Genomic DNA, 16,291 nt, shown 5'->3' on the forward strand with positions numbered 1-16,291 from the left:
ATGTTTGATCAGGTTTGACAGAACATCATGCCATACATACACAGACTATAGGAAACCTGTTTGATCAGGTATGACACAACACTATGTCATACATACACAATGTATGACCTATTATAGGACACAACTCCATGCCATAAATACATGACCTAAAGGCAGCATGTTTGATCAGGTATGACACAACTCCATGCCATATATACATGACCTAAAGGCAACATGTTTGATCAGGTATTACACAACTCCATGCCATATATACATGACCTATAGGAAACATGTTTGATCAGGTATGACACAACACCATGCCATATATACATGACCTAAAGGCAACATGTTTGATCAGGTATGACACAACTCCATGCCATATATACATGACCTTTAGGAAACGTGTTTGATCAGGTATGACACAACTCCATGAAATATATACATGACCTATAGGAAACATGTTTGATCAGGTATGACACAACCTTATGCCAGTTATACATGGCTTATAGGAAACAGGACACAACACCATGCTAGTTATACACATTTCACACATGCACAAGCTTTAAAAATCAGATATGACACAACAACATGCCATACTTGCACACCCTGTAGGAAACAGATTTGATCAGACCAAACATGCAAGTTTCTGTTGTATGTATTGGCATAGTTATAGGTATGCCTAACATTCAAAATCATTTAATCAGCTGTTTTAATTCAACTATCTGATGCACCCCACCCTGCATATTGAGTTATGTGGAATTGACAAAAAAATTTATAAGATGTAAGATTATAGCAGAGTCTGAGATAGTGATTGCAAAGTTCATGAGCTAATTGTATACATGTCAGATAATCTTATACAAATTGTTTATCAGTTATCATCATAAAAGACAGAATACTGCTTCAGTATGAAAGATCTTTACATTGTCAAGGATGGAAGATCTGTATGTTGAAATTTGATCATTTATCCATGAAAATATACTTTTCAGGTGCAGGATGTATTCCTACCGACTGACAGTGAGTTGCACCATCCATACAAGTTTGGTTACACAGTACACAATGGTCAGCAAGGTCTGTTCAAGGTCAGTCTGGAAGAGAAGAAATATACCCGAGCTGTAGACTTCACCAAGTATGATTGTGTACCACAATCAGTCGCCTTTGTACCCCTAGGTGAGTCTGTGACACTTTTACATTATTTTTACTTTGCTGCCAAGTTTGGTTGGATAGTTTATAGTCATATAGGAACACTTTCCTCGACATGTACTTCAAAATATTAACAGCTTTAACAGATACTACTACATTCTACATATTGAGGCCCGCATGGAAGATCGGGAAACCGAATGTGTTAGCCTCGTTAAATAAAGACATTACTTACTTATTCTATAAAAGTTGATATTTCATGAATATTAATGTATTAATTCTGTTTCACTTCTTAGCAGGTAGATAGTTTTTTTTACAAATTTTGCATTTCAAATGAATAACTAGAATGCCGTGAAGATTTTTATCAGTTTGGAAGTTTTTCCCTTTAGCAACTTGATTCCTTCATTAGGTTGCAGAATGGTGATTTATGTAGCACTCTTATACAGCTCTACATCTACATCTATTCTTGCAGTTAGGCAAGGCAGTTTCATTTGCATTTATAACATTTTTCATGTCACACTGGATTTATATTTTATGTCAGACATCTCTGCTCTGTCTGTATTGTTTAATATTTCTTTGTTGCTTGCAACAGGAGGACATTCCCTTATTCAGTGTGTAAAGAAAACTTCATACAGCACCACCACAAATATTCTGACCCTTGACTACATCACTGATAAGGTCATTGACAACATCACATTGTCAGCTGTGCCGTATGTATCTCCTGATGTCAGCAGTGTCATCTTTGTCGAGAAGGAAACTGGCAAAATTATGGTACATCATATCACTGAAAATGGTGAGTCTGATATAAACATTTATGAATGTTTACAATTAACTCCAGAAATTTAGAAAAAAAGTTCAGATGTTTCACTCTGACAACCCACGCTCTTATGGAGTTTTGTAATAAGCATGGTATCTCATTGAAAAAACAACAGATGTGTTATGGACAAGTTATGATTTAGAAGCTTTTCCTGAAAGTGAAAAGTCACAGTATCTTAGTACTAGTAGTTACAAACTGATTAAGATAACATCATTTAATCCAGCAAAATTAAGGAAACAAATGGCTTGTGGTAGAGTTGATGAAAGTAAAGTTTTCATTTATGTATTCTAGGGGAGATAATCCACCAATTTGATGTGACAGTTGGCTCATCAGTAGGTCAGGTGACCTTGCACAAGGCTAGATATAGCCATGGTTACGACATTTATCTTGCATCCACACAGTATCCACACATATATGCCGTCAGTTTGGAAAATGGAAAAGTTGACACTATAAAGGGTGAGTTTTGATTATAACATTATGTAGAATTTTAATTATGTAAACTGACATAACTCTGTTTATCCTTAAAAGTAAATCAGTTTTTATCTAGTGATCAATAAATATGCATAATAACTTTGCCAGGTTTGGTAAACATTGGGATTGTTCCAGTGGAGTTGAGGGCCTTGAATTATTAAGAATTGCAAAAATTGATAGTGTCTGCTCTCTAACTTGAGCAGTTCTTATCAAAGTTCACCAGACTTGGTCACAATGTTTGTGGGCATAATATCTTGTGCAAGTTTGATAATCAGCAGGATCCTTGAAATCTTTCTGGAGTTCTGGCCCTTGAATTACTTAAAATAGCGGATACCGACAGTGTCCACTTGAAAGAGTGAACAGTTCATAACCAGTGTTCACCAAACTTAGAATGTTTATTGGCATATTATCTTCACCAAGCTTTAGATAGACTTAATCAGTATTGAATTACGGCCCTTGAATTAGTTGAAATTGAGAACATTGAGAATTTGTCTGCACAGTAAGTTGAGTATTTTAAAAGTAAAAAAAATCTTGCTTTGATGGGTGTAATTCATGACAGTTTGCCACTCTTGATTTGTTTTGTCCCGTTATTGTATCCTATTATACTTGTCTCGAACATAACTGGAAAAACTATTCAAGGGATTCAGTTGACATTTCACACTTTTGTTCTAACATCGGTCTTGTTCACAACTTGTACAAGCCTGCCAGCTTAGCTCAGTAGGGAGAGCATTGGTCTGCACATCGCGGGGTCGCGAGTTCGATCCCTGGGAGGGACTTATGTTCTTCGTGACAATTTGATAAAAGACATTGTGTCTGAAATAATTCATCCTCCACCTCTCATAATTCATGTGGAGAAGTTGGCAGTTACTTGCGGAGAACAGGTTTGTACTGGTAAAGAATCCAGGAACACTGGTAAGGTTAACCGCCCGCCGTTACATGACTGAAGTACTGTTGAAAAAGGCGTTAAACCAAAAACAAAACAAACATAACTTGTACAAGCCATATTTTTGCCAAAATGTCTTCCCATTGTCTTCTGCTCCTGTAGGCTAGTAGACAGCAATTATACATTGAACTTTTTTTTGATTTTGCGGTGTCCTTCGAGTTATAATGACAATTCTGCTTTTTTTGTGGAGTCGTGAAATACATTTGCTTATTTTATGAAGTGCATACTTGAAACAAAACCACAATAAAAAAAAATTTAAAGAAAATTTTGCAAAGATTATTTGTAAGAGGAAGAATTGAGCTTTTAAAAAGATCAGTTGTATTGCCTTTGTTTACTGGTTTCACAATTACAAGATGTTTATTTCATTTTTGGTTTTCAGACATAGGAGAGCCAGACTCTGGGATGTATCTACCATGGTTCCAGAAAGGCCGGCCCCTTGTAACTGGGGACATGTTCAGCGACTTCCTAGGGACAACGGCCATGTCATCAATGTTAATACTGAGTGGGAGACACCACAATACACAGTGTGAATTCAAAAACCTGGAGAATCCAGCTGTGGTTGCATACACACACCTTATGTCATAGGACCAACAGGGGAGATTACACCATTGTAGTAGACCATTGGAAGGGGAGATAACAAAGGATGTCAACTGTCTCAGAATATACTAACAGCAAAACATTTTTATATTACTTTGAATGAAAATAAGTGAGTAATTGAAAAGCAATAGTTTTGCAACTGGCTTTTAAAGATAATTAAACAGCTTTGAAGTGTTTTTAGATATATTTTCTTATTTAGAATTAGATTTATGTTGATGTTTTTCATCCCACCTTGTTGATGGTCATGCAGTGATGGTGAATATTCTGAAGCTTAAATGGGCAAAATGTTCTGAAGTGAGAAACTGGATTTTGTTCCAACATTGTTTTTACAATATTCATTTATATGATTTTTAAGTGAATTTATACATTTAACTGGTAATTTTATGGTGAAAAATATTGAATATACAGTACACTGGTAAGGACTAAATGGGTGAAATTTAGTTAAAAGCATTGAAAGAGCATGTAATGAAAAAGGAAATTTGTTCATTTTCCATGTAGGAATAAAATATATTTTAATCATGACTTGACTGACAGATTTTGCATATTGAAAATATTACAGGTAGAAGATATCTAGATCTTACACTGAAGCATACAGATATCCTCTGTATATCTTTTGCAGTAACAAATTGATGAATAAAAAGACACTAAAATCTGTATGCATGTAAAAAAAGAACAAGTTACTGTAATATGTATAACTTTTGTTGTTACGAGGCACAGTTTTTAATGGTACAACTGTTATATATGGTATCCGGGAAGGCACAGACTGCATATAAAATTTGACAAAATAAAAGACTGATGTCTGCAAAATGTTAATACATGCATGGGCATTAATAATTCAGCTTGTCTTATTGAACTTAAACTTTTGTCTACAGTATGCCTTTAAGCTCTTGATATATAAAGTTGAAAAGTTCCAGAATATAGAGTGTGAACCTGGTATGTATATTGATATCTCATATATTGAAGGGTACATAATGATCCAGTTTGTGTGTGTAAATTCTCTCACCTGTAGATGTAGTGTATTTGAAGTCGTGTATTTTCGTGTATTTAAAGGCTCGCATATTGGCTATGGAATAGTACATTTATTCATTCATATGTTTTGTATAGTTTGTGTCCCCTCCCATATAGTAGAATTACCAGTGTGTACTCTCTTGTGTAACCATTTTGTGTTGAAAAATGCCTTATTGATTATAACCATTTAGTGTATTCACTATTAATGGACTGTTGCAAGTCTGTATATGGGATATCATATATGCATATTTGGTAGATTACACATGTATTGATATAACTTACATTGTGTATTTTTCATCAGCCACCAAGTTTTTTAAATGCTGCTGAAAGTGTTGTTTGTGTTTCTATTGCATTTATGTAGAATTAAGAATTATACCATAAAAAAATATGTTCCGTAAGGCAAAGTTGAATAAAACAATGGTTTTGGTAACTTCTAAAACTTAAATAATAACAGCACCTTTTTGCATCTTCCATGCAGCATATACACATTATTTCATATTTAAAGATAAGAATCATACTTTTGGAAATGTTACCTGCAGAAACTCAGCTGGCATGATGGGGGATTTTTCAAAGACAATGTACATTTGAGAAGAGCTTTACTGACTTTTGTTGGGCATGAAAACAGAGAAGAATAATGTTGCTTAAGTGAATCATTGAAATATAACTGTATATATCTGGTAATTTCACGGTGAAAAAATATCAAATATATTTTTCACTGGTGTTGAGCTGCAGAAGAGGTAAATGTTGGTTAAAACCACTGAAAGGACATGTAATTTGTTTATTTTGCATGTAAGATCACAATATCTTCCTTTGTGAATACTAGATATTACCTTTTTGTGAGTGGCATAGCCCCTTGTGAAAATATCACATCTGGTGTTTACTTGATGAAAGATATTTCTGTCTTGTTAAGAAACAAATATTCTTAAGGTATGCAAGATGTTGTAGATTAATAAAAAAACAACAACATTAAAATTAATGCAGTTTTCAAAAGTGCTTGCTGTAGGTAATTGTGAAGTGTACTTGTAGTTTTTATTTGTAATCGTTACATTTATACTGAAAACTGAAAGTTGGTGTAAATTCAGGATTGTTCTAGTCAGTAAATCCTGTTTACATATTGTAGCTTTAAGCTGTTTGATTAATTCAACCCAGTGTAACCAACATACTTCGAAATTATGCATATAATTTCAGAATAACACCAACTACAGCATATTTTTTGTAACTTATTGTTACCTTTTTAATGAATCCAAAATTTAAAATTCATGTAACATAAAGTCAATTAAATTGCATTTCTGCTGGGTGACAGATCATTGAATAGGTAAATATGATTTTAATTACTTGTAGATTAAAGAAAGAAAAACAGAAAAATGGTAAAACCATAAAAATATACTCTAGTTCATCCGTTTGTATAAAATGTTGTTTTTCTTTTATTTCCATTTTTATGTACTTATGTATATATGTTAATGTCTGTTGCAAACAGCTTGTTCAAAAAGGTGTACATTTTTACATGAATTGTTGCAATATATACTTTGATCTGTATTAAGTTTTACAATCTACATTAAGTTCCGTCTTTCAGACTCTACCTGTTGGTGTCATTCCTTGCTAGAACACCTGTTTTGTACTGTTGTTTTATTTTCTATTGTTTATATTTTTTACCTCTTAGTCCCCCATAATGATTGCATTCATGTCTTTTCTACTTAAGTAATTAACTAATGAGATCCTTGTATAACAGTGATGTTGTCATTTATAATAACAATCTAATTTACTCTTTTTATATAAGGTTGTAATAATTTTTTAAAGAAAAAGTCCTAAAAACATTTTTTGTTTTGTTTTCTTAATTTCAGATACGTTGCCTGACTGAAAGTATGATCATTATATGTTTAATATGTTATGATTGATGAATGGAATTTTATTATTTTATTATTACGTTTTAAGGTACATTAAATATAGTGCTAGAGGAGTGTGCATTAATGACCATTATATCCTATTAGCTTTAAATATTCTTTGAAAATAAGTCTTTTGGAAAACTAAATGATTGTTTTTGACCGATTGGTTACAAGCTTGCTGTGTGTTTTAACCTTACAGTGTTTATAGCCATATATTAATGTTGTGAAGTAGATATTGTTGGTTGTATAACATTTTGTCGTTTATTATCGATTTCATACAGCTTTTTGACAGTGATACATGATAGGTTTAAGTTGATGTAAATGTCTGAAGGTTGAATGTTTCTGAAATGTCACATACTAATCCTTGCATTCATTTATATTTAGGTCATAATTCAGGGTCTGTTGGAGCAGAGGTTGAGAGCTTAAATTTCATGTTGCTGGACCATAGCTCTTGAACATGGTAGCCAAAGTTTTGGCAGTAATAAATGGAATTACAGCAAATCAAGCAATTGACACTTTCAAGTTTCTAAGAATGTTAATCCCACCAAGATCTGACAGATATATTTTATTGAATCACAAAATATGATTTTTATCAAGATGATATTTATAAATGCAAGACTTTTAGACTGTATAGAGTTGATGCTAGTGTTTAAGCTGTTATTAAGTATTCGTCAGCTTGTTTGGTTAGCTGTTGGCACAATTACTGCAGCAGTTGATGGGCTAGAAGAGTTCTTTCTTTAAAAAGGTAAAAAATAATTTGCTTTATAATAAATTGGCACCCATTGTAGTCATTACAAGCTCTCATGTATATGTTCAACCATTGTTATTTGTGTGAGTAACCTACTGTACTTTATGTGACAAGCAGTCAGTGTAACATGAATTTTCTCAGACAATCTAAAGAGATAATGTGCAGAACATGAAACTGTTATATTATAGCGAAACAGGTTAAATTAAAACTTTTAATACAACAAATGTTATGTACATGTAAAACAAGTTTGTTTACAAGAATATCACTTTATGTGGTGAATATGACTCTCTGTGGACCACCATGTGACTGGCTTCTGACTAATGAGATAAGCGGATTATTCAAGTCATAAAATCGCAGGATTTATGTTTATCTGTCTGAAATGCCATTTAATTCTGCACACCAACCATGAAGCTGAAAATCTCTTGTAAACATCTCATTAACTGTCAGATTTTTCACATTAAGTTTCTGCAAGATGTGGCATATTACATTTTGCTTAAGTCATCAACATTTCAAATGAGAAAATTAGACTGTGGAAATTTCACTTTTGTTTTTTACATGGGTTGAAATGGAGTTTACATAATGATTAAAGACAATTTTAAGATTTTTTTTCTCCAGAGTGTCAGTAGAGCCAGTGTTGTTTGATGAGAAACAGCAGGCTAGAAATGTTTAGAGAACTGGAAGTCACACTTCTGTCAAGGTACAAGATGTCTATTTTAATTTAAGAAGTGTGCATACACTAAAGGCAGATAGTAATGTAGAAGTTTGGTATTACATTATGTGCTGTAATATTAAAGGGAGTTGTTCAATATAATTACTTTTGATTGTAAGAATTCCTGCGTGTCTTGTTTGTATTGATAATCATGCAATTCATTCCATTACAATATTCCATTTTATTGTGAGCTTTTTTGTTATCTTTGGTCATTGCTTTTAATAAAATGGCCTAAATAAAACTGTCTTGTTTTATTCCTGTTTATAAAATGTTTAGCATTGTCCCTGAATACGAAAAACCATTTAAACCTCTTCAAATTTCATCATGGTCCTACTTTTACCTCGTAGATGCGAAAATTCAGGTTGTATAGAACTAAATCTTCTTATAGGCCCGATTTGAAAAAAACCGACTTATGTGATGGCAAATGCATCTGTCCATCATAATTTGTAGCCCGAGTGTTACTTTATAACCATTAAAGGTATTGCCTTTAAAATTGACATGTAGGTAGATGGCAATGAGATGATGTGGAGAGCATTTGAAGTGGCTCTGTAAGTCAAAGGTCAAAGTCACAAATTGAGCTCAAAGGTAAAATATGTCCATCATATTTTGTGTCAGGAGCATAACTAAATAACCATGGAAGAAATTGACTTCAAACTTGGCGTGTAGGTAGGTGGCATTGAGATGATATGCAAGCACATGAACTGTGTCTGTAGGCCAAAGGTCAAGGTCACAAATTAGCTCAAAGGTCAAATATGTCCATCATATTCTGTGTCCAGGGCAGAACTTATTTACAATTCAAGGTATTGACTTCAGACTTGGCATGTTGGTAGACAGTGATAAGATAATGTGCAGAGAACATGAATCCGGTCTGTAGGTTTAAGGTCATGGACACAATTCGAGCTCGGAGGTCAAATATGTCCGCCATATTTATTGTCCGGAGCATAACTTATTAACCATTCAAGGTATTGACTTCTAACATGGGATGTAGGTAGGTGGTGATGAGATGATGTGCAGAGTGCATAAATGAGGGTGGTAGATCAAAGGTCAAATCTGCCCATCACATTTTGAGCATAACTTAAAAAATATTGTAGGTATTTATTTGAAACTTGGAATAGAGGCAGGTGGTGACAATCTACAGTACACCCCTCCCTGCAAAAAAAGAAATTCATTTAGTTTCTTGCCCTTTAGTTTTCAGTCACCACTGCACACACCTCACCTCAAAATAATACATCATACATAAACTAATGACCTTGACTGAGTGGTTTGTGACATGTAATTTTTATTATACGCCCGTCTCTGAAAGAGCGGGGCGTGTTATGTGAACACCTGTGGCGGGCGGGTGGTCGGCGTCCAAAAGCATGTCCGCACTCTTAAGTCCAACAGTTTTCATCAGATCTTCACCAAACTTGGTGACAATGTTTGTGGGCATAATATCTTGACCAAGTTCGATACCAGCAAAATCGCCCCAGGCACTCTCGTGTTGTGGCCCTTGAATTACTCAAAATCTGCAAATTTAGCCTTGTCCGCTCTCATAAGTTGAACAGTTTTCATCCGATTTTCCACAAACTTGGTGATGTTTGTGGGCATAATATCTCGGCCAAGTTCGATAACCAGAAAAATTGCCCTAGGCAGTCTAGGATTATGGCCCTTGAATTACTCGAAAAACTGCAAATTAAGCCTTGTCTGCTCTCTAAGTCAAACTGTTTTCATCCGATCTTCACTAAACTTGCTGACAATGTTTGTGGGCATAATATCTCGGCCAAGTTCGATAACCAGCCAAATCACCCCAGGCACTCTTGGATTGCGGCCCTCAAATTAGGCCAAGTTTGATGACAGGCGTATTTTGTGACAGTCTGCTACTCTTGTTGCAATTTACCCAGATCAATTTGTTCAGTTCAGTTCAGTTGTTTGTTGACACAATCGTTTCCAAACATGCCTATAAATAACATTCTCAGCATTGCCTTGGGAAATTTTAACATTTACAGCTTTGCAAACAGTAATGTCTAGTTAAATGCAGGATTGTAGGAATAAAAGTTTGGGCAAACTGTCATATTTAATTAATCCACAGCTTTGCAACTGTTTGTTCGAACTACAACTGAAATTTAGTTGTCTTTTTTTATGCCCCTGAAGGTGGGTATATCAAAATCGCACTGTCTGTCCGTCCGTGCCTGCATTCGAGCAAATGACTGATACCTTAGGTGGTAGGAAGTGTGGCCTAGGACAATAGGAATCCTTTGTATTCATTCCGTAACCACTTAAGTCTTTTGTCCCTTATGTGGTCATTCTATTGTTTTCAATGAATGACCACCTTGTATGGGTGTCCGTGTAAGTTCTTGTTTGGGCTGTAACATTGCCATCCATAAATGGATTTTGAAATTACTTGGCAAAAATGTTCACCATTATGAGACGATGTGTCATGCGCAAGACCCAGATGCCTAGCTCAAAGGTCAAGGTCATTTAGAAGTTGAAGGTTAACAAATGTCCGGTTCATAACTTTGCCATTCATAAAGGGATTTTGAAATCACTTGGCATAAATGTTTCCCATAATGAGACAATGTGTCATGCGCAAGAGCCAGACCCCTAGCTATAAGATCAAGGTCACACTTAGAAATTAAAGGTTAACATGGTCTGTTTCTTGTCCGGTCCATAACTCTGCTATCAATGAAGAGATTTTAAAATTAGTTGTCACAAATGTTCGCTATAATGAGATGAAATGTCATGCGCAAGACTCAGAACCTAGCTCCAAGGTCAAGGTCACACTTAGAAGTCAAAGGTTAACATGGTATTTTCTTATTTGGTCCATAACTCTGCTATTTATCAAGGGAGACACAATTGTTACCCATATTGAGGTGTGTCATGCTTATGACCCGGGTCTCTCAGGTCAAGGTCACAAATGATTCATACCTAAACTATTCTGGCATATTTTGTGCAGACAAATGTAGCATTTTCGGGCATGCTTCGGGGGCATTTGTCACAAATAGCAACAGCTCTTGTTTTTACATGGAATGGGTAACAGTAAAATTTGAAACGTCTGACTTCACAAAGTTTCCAAAATGTTTAACAACTTCTCGGTGTTTAAAATTAGAAACATTTTCATCCGCTTTATTAGAAGTTTTTCACTCACTTTTTACACCAACGTCCTGATAGTATGCACAGGTTCACAAGAAAACTATATTTTTTAAAGCTATAGGGCAAAAAAAATACTGTTATAAGATTTGTCAGTGACTGTATAGATATGGGATAACACTGTTTAGGTAATCCATATATGGTGAGAAGCTCAAGCCTCATATGGATTTCTGAGATTACATACATCCTTTATTTGGTTACCTTTATTTCACTTTTTTAGTGATAAACCCAACAACGCAAACAAGAGATCACAGAGAGATCTTGGCGCCACCGTTGAGCCGTTTTTGAATGTTCCAGATTTCAAGACTAGCTCAAGGTCAAAATCAAGGTCAAAGTTCATTTCAGTACACAGAACTGTGCATGTGGTCCATGCATGTAGTCTAAATTTGAAAGCTGTTGCTTGAAAAAGTGAAAGTAGGTCCCTAGATCAATTACAAGGTCAAAGTTTATTTCGGTACACAAAACTAGAGATCTACATGTGCTTCAAATTTGAAGGCTGTAGCTTCAGAAATGTGAAGGTAGGTGCTAGGTAAAAATCAAGTTCAAATTTCAATTCAGAACACAAAGCTATGCATGTGGTCCAAATATGAAGCCTGTAGCTTGAGAAATATGAAAGTTGGTCTCTAGGTCAATCTCATGGTCAAATTTCATTCGGAACACAAAACCATGCATGTGGTCCAAATTTGAAGGCTGTAGCTTGAGAAATGTGAAAGTAGGTCACTAGGGAAAATCGAGGTCGAATTTCATTTCAGAACACAAAACTGCATGTGGTTCAAATTTGAAGTCTGTACCTTCAGAAATGTGAAAGTAGGTCACTAGGTCAATGTCAAGGTCAAAGTTTATTTCACAAACCTATGCATGTGGTCCAAATTTGAAGGCTGTAGCTACAGAAATGTGAGTAAGTCACTAGGTCAAGATCAAGGTCAAAGTTCATTTCGGTACACAAAACTATGCAAGTGGTCCAAATTTGAAGGCTGAAGCCTGAGAAATGTGAAAGTAGGTCTTTAGGTCAAAATCAAGGTCAAATTTCATTTTGGAACATAAAACTATGCATGTGGTTCAAATTTGAAGCCTGTACCTTCAAAAATGTGAAAGTAGGTCACTAGGTCAATGTCAAGGTCAAAGTTTATTTCGGTACACAAACCTATGCATATGGTCCAAATTTGAAGGCTGTAGCTACAGAAATATGAAAGTAGGTCACTAGGTCAAGATCAAAGTCAACTCATGTCAAGATTCATCTAGCCACTCGAAACTATACACGTGGTCCAAATTTAAATGTGGGTTATGGACAAGAAGATTTTTAAAGTTTTTCCCTATACAAGTCTATATCAACCATATGACCCTAGGGGGATAATTTGAACAAACTTGGTAGAGAACCACTAGATGATGCTACATTACAGAATTTCGAAGCCCTTGGCTTTGTGGTTTTGGACAAGAAGATTTTCAAAGTTTTTCCCTATATAAGTCTATGTAAACCATGTGACCCCCAGGGCTGGGCCATATTTAACCCTAGGGGAATACTTTGAACAATCTTAGTAGAGGACCACTAGATGATGTCAAAATATGATACAAAATATCAAAGCCCTAGGCCCTGTGGTTTTGGACAAGATGATTTTAAAAGTTTTTCCCTATATAAGTCTTTATGAACCGTGTGACCCCCGGGGTGGGGCCATATTTGACCCTAGGGAAATAATTTGAACAATCTTGGTAGAGGACCACTAGATAATGCTACATACCAAATATCAAAGCCCTGTGGTTTTGGACAAGATTTTCAAAGTTTTTCCCTATATAAATCTATCTAAATTATAAAAATAAAGGGCCGTAGCTCACTCAAAAATTGTTGAACCAGTCTGATTTTCAGGGGGACACAACTAAGGTACCAATACATCATTCTGACAAAGTTTGGTCAACATCCCCCAGTAGTTTCTGAGGAGATGCGATAATGAGAAATTGTTAACGTAAGGACCACGGACGCAGAGTGATTTGAGTAGCCCACCATCTGATGATGGTGGGCTAAAAATGTGGCAGCTAGTTTGTTTATATTAAAATCCATATCTCGCATTTACTAACCAAGTTTGGAATATATTTGGTCAGCTTGTGACATATCTTCGCCTATGGAAATACTAGAAACTTGCAGGAGGCCAGATAGTGGAAAATCTTTGCAAAATACATTGAAATCATATACTTCCTTGGTCATGTAATTTCACTGTTTTTGTCAAAATGGGCATATCATGAGGATGTGAATTGTGCATATTGAACTCTGAACATAAAATGATAAGGAATTTTACTGCTTCGTTAGAATTAAATTTCATGGACGAAATGCACAAAATTAATAATTTCACAGTACAAGACCTTGTGTATGGCCATACTGTTCCTATAACGGCTTCAAAGGTGACAAGGTAACATGCAAACAATATCATCATTCCACATCTTTATTTACTAAATATATCAGAAACAAGAACAACAATTTTGGAATGTCTTTAACATAAATAACATGGTTAATAATTGCACACAACTCGCATGAAACATTACCAATTGCATTTAGCATGGTATTTTCAAGTCGTCCTCTGTAAATAGTTTGATGTATCTTGTAAGCAAAGTCCTATTAAGACCAAAGATTCCTTCTTTATCATTCTGTCTCTCAAACTGGAGATAAATCAGAAAATCGGTAAAGGAAAACAACTGGAAAAAACATTGGTAAAATTTTGATTTAACACATCAAAATATTTACAAGGATGACCTTATGGCACCATATACATGACTCACATTTAAATAAAATCTAAGTAGGTTTTTCTGTACAAACATTTTGAACTATTTACAAACAACAGCAATGACAATATTTACTATACGAGTGAAAATGATTTGTGTCACTATGTGATTATACTGGCGACTTTCTATCGCTAAAAAATGCCAAGATTCTGCATTATTACCAGAACTGGTCTCAGATCCTTGATGAAAACAACAACAACTGTCAACAAACGGTGCAAAGCTTCCTGCTAGGCCATCAAAAATTAGGAAAATCAAGACATTGCTGGGTCATAAATTCATGTTAACTGCATATGTTTTCATAAATTTGAGTCGGGTCCTCTGATGTGAATTATGAAAGGTGATAAAATAGTTTGAAATTTGAAACAGTTATTTTAGGTAAAACATTATCATAAGTATTTGTTTAATTTGGAAGGGACAAAAATGTGTCAGCCTTCGCCTCAAACATCTTAATGAATTGTAAAAATGAACACAATATTTCTCTATCTAATTAACGTTTACCCTGCTAAATTTCAAAAATGGACTGTTCTATCATTCAATTTGGGCAATGCCTTTAACTATTCGAAGGGGTGTTCACCAAAAAATTACAGACTGAATAGCGAACAGTGCAGACCATGATCAGCCTGCACGGAAGTGCAGGCTGATCTTGGTCTACACTGGTCACAAAGGCAGAATCACTTGCCGGCAGCAGGCTAAAGGTTAAACAGTTTTGAGTATATATATTCCATACCACAAATTTGCATGCTCCATAGACTGCAAAAGCCAATAACTTGGACTGAGTGAATAAAATACACATACAGTATTTCATGATGATACTTCTGAGTTCTGGACCTTGTGTCAAGAAATGATACAATGATCACTGAACAGGAATAAAATTCAATTATGGACTTGCTGGTGAACAAAAGGCTTTTCTAAAGCAATCCTAACAATTTCTGCTTTTATTAATCAAATTCAGAAATAACAAGTATAGATACTTAGACAAGAAGTGAATGCTATTGCCACGCAATGAAAAGTTGCCTACTGGAAGATTACTAATTATCTGGCCTGCAGCATAACCTAATGATCTGCTACCAGCCTATGATGTTTATACAAGATAGTGCTATACTGTATATACCATAAAATAACATTTAAATTTGTGTATCTGAAAAAATACACTTGCTAATTGCTTTTAACATTTATTAATGTAAAAAACATGTCTTTAACAAAATTTCATTTTTAAATTTTTGGGAAAATAATAAAAAATGTAATAAAATACTACAATACTGGCTAGTAATTCAGAAAAAAATACCCAGACAGTTGTTTTAATTTGGTTTGTATGACACATCATGTTATGTTGAATGTCAAGTTAGTTAAATATCCATATATGGATGAAAATGTTACAGACTGGATAAGAAATATATGGTAACCAAAAATCTTTGGAAAAAAAAAAAAAGCTATTTGACCTTTGAGCTAGCAGCCATTGTTTTTACACAATTTTAAGTGATTAACATACATCACTTGCAAGTTGTGTGTGCAGCAAAACTTACCTTTCATTTCTTGTTGTGTGTAAAGCAAAACATATCGTAAGGTTCGAAAAGATAATATATTCCATAGAAAAACAAAAACAATAGACCTCCGCCATGAGAAAACCAACATAGTGGGTTTGCGACCAGCATGGATCCAGACCAGCCTGCGCATTCGCGCAGTCTGATCAGGATCTATGCTGTTCGCTTTCAAAGCCTATTGTAATTAGAGAAACCGTTAGCGAACAGCATGGATCCTGACCAGACTGCGCGGATGCACAGGCTGGTCTGGATCCATGCTGGTCGCAAACCCACTATGTTGGTTTTCTCATGGCACGGCTCAATTTATAAAATGTGCAAATAACCCAACTTCAAGAAATTGAAAAACAAAATGGTAACATAAATTTAATATCAAATAAAATGAATATCATTATAAAACCAGAATATCAACTTCAAACATCAACAATAGTTTATGTATCAATATCTGACTTGCAAATATAGGAATACAGAATATTTGTACTGAACAATATAAAAACTGATATAAAAGACAGAAAAGTATGTGTTTTTGGCAATCATGTCATACAAAAGGTCCAATTATATACAAG

General features: G+C 34.8%; 1 protein-coding gene across 3 annotated transcripts in view; it reads left to right on the top strand.

The window, feature by feature from the left end:
- LOC123563512 (follistatin-related protein 5-like) overlaps positions 1–8,533 on the top strand; it is a 95,607-nt gene extending 87,074 nt beyond the window's left edge. For all 3 annotated transcript variants that reach the window (XM_045356351.2, XM_045356350.2, XM_045356352.2), the window contains exons 13-16: positions 966–1,146; positions 1,709–1,909; positions 2,225–2,389; positions 3,727–8,533. In XM_045356351.2, coding sequence (XP_045212286.2) covers positions 966–1,146; positions 1,709–1,909; positions 2,225–2,389; positions 3,727–3,932 — 753 coding nt within the window. In that variant the 3' untranslated portion in view covers positions 3,933–8,533. The remainder of the gene's footprint in view (positions 1–965; positions 1,147–1,708; positions 1,910–2,224; positions 2,390–3,726) is intronic.
- The last annotated feature ends 7,758 nt before the right edge of the window (positions 8,534–16,291 follow it).

This window comes from Mercenaria mercenaria, chromosome 2, assembly GCF_021730395.1.
Source record: "Mercenaria mercenaria strain notata chromosome 2, MADL_Memer_1, whole genome shotgun sequence".
NCBI lineage: Eukaryota > Metazoa > Mollusca > Bivalvia > Venerida > Veneridae > Mercenaria > Mercenaria mercenaria.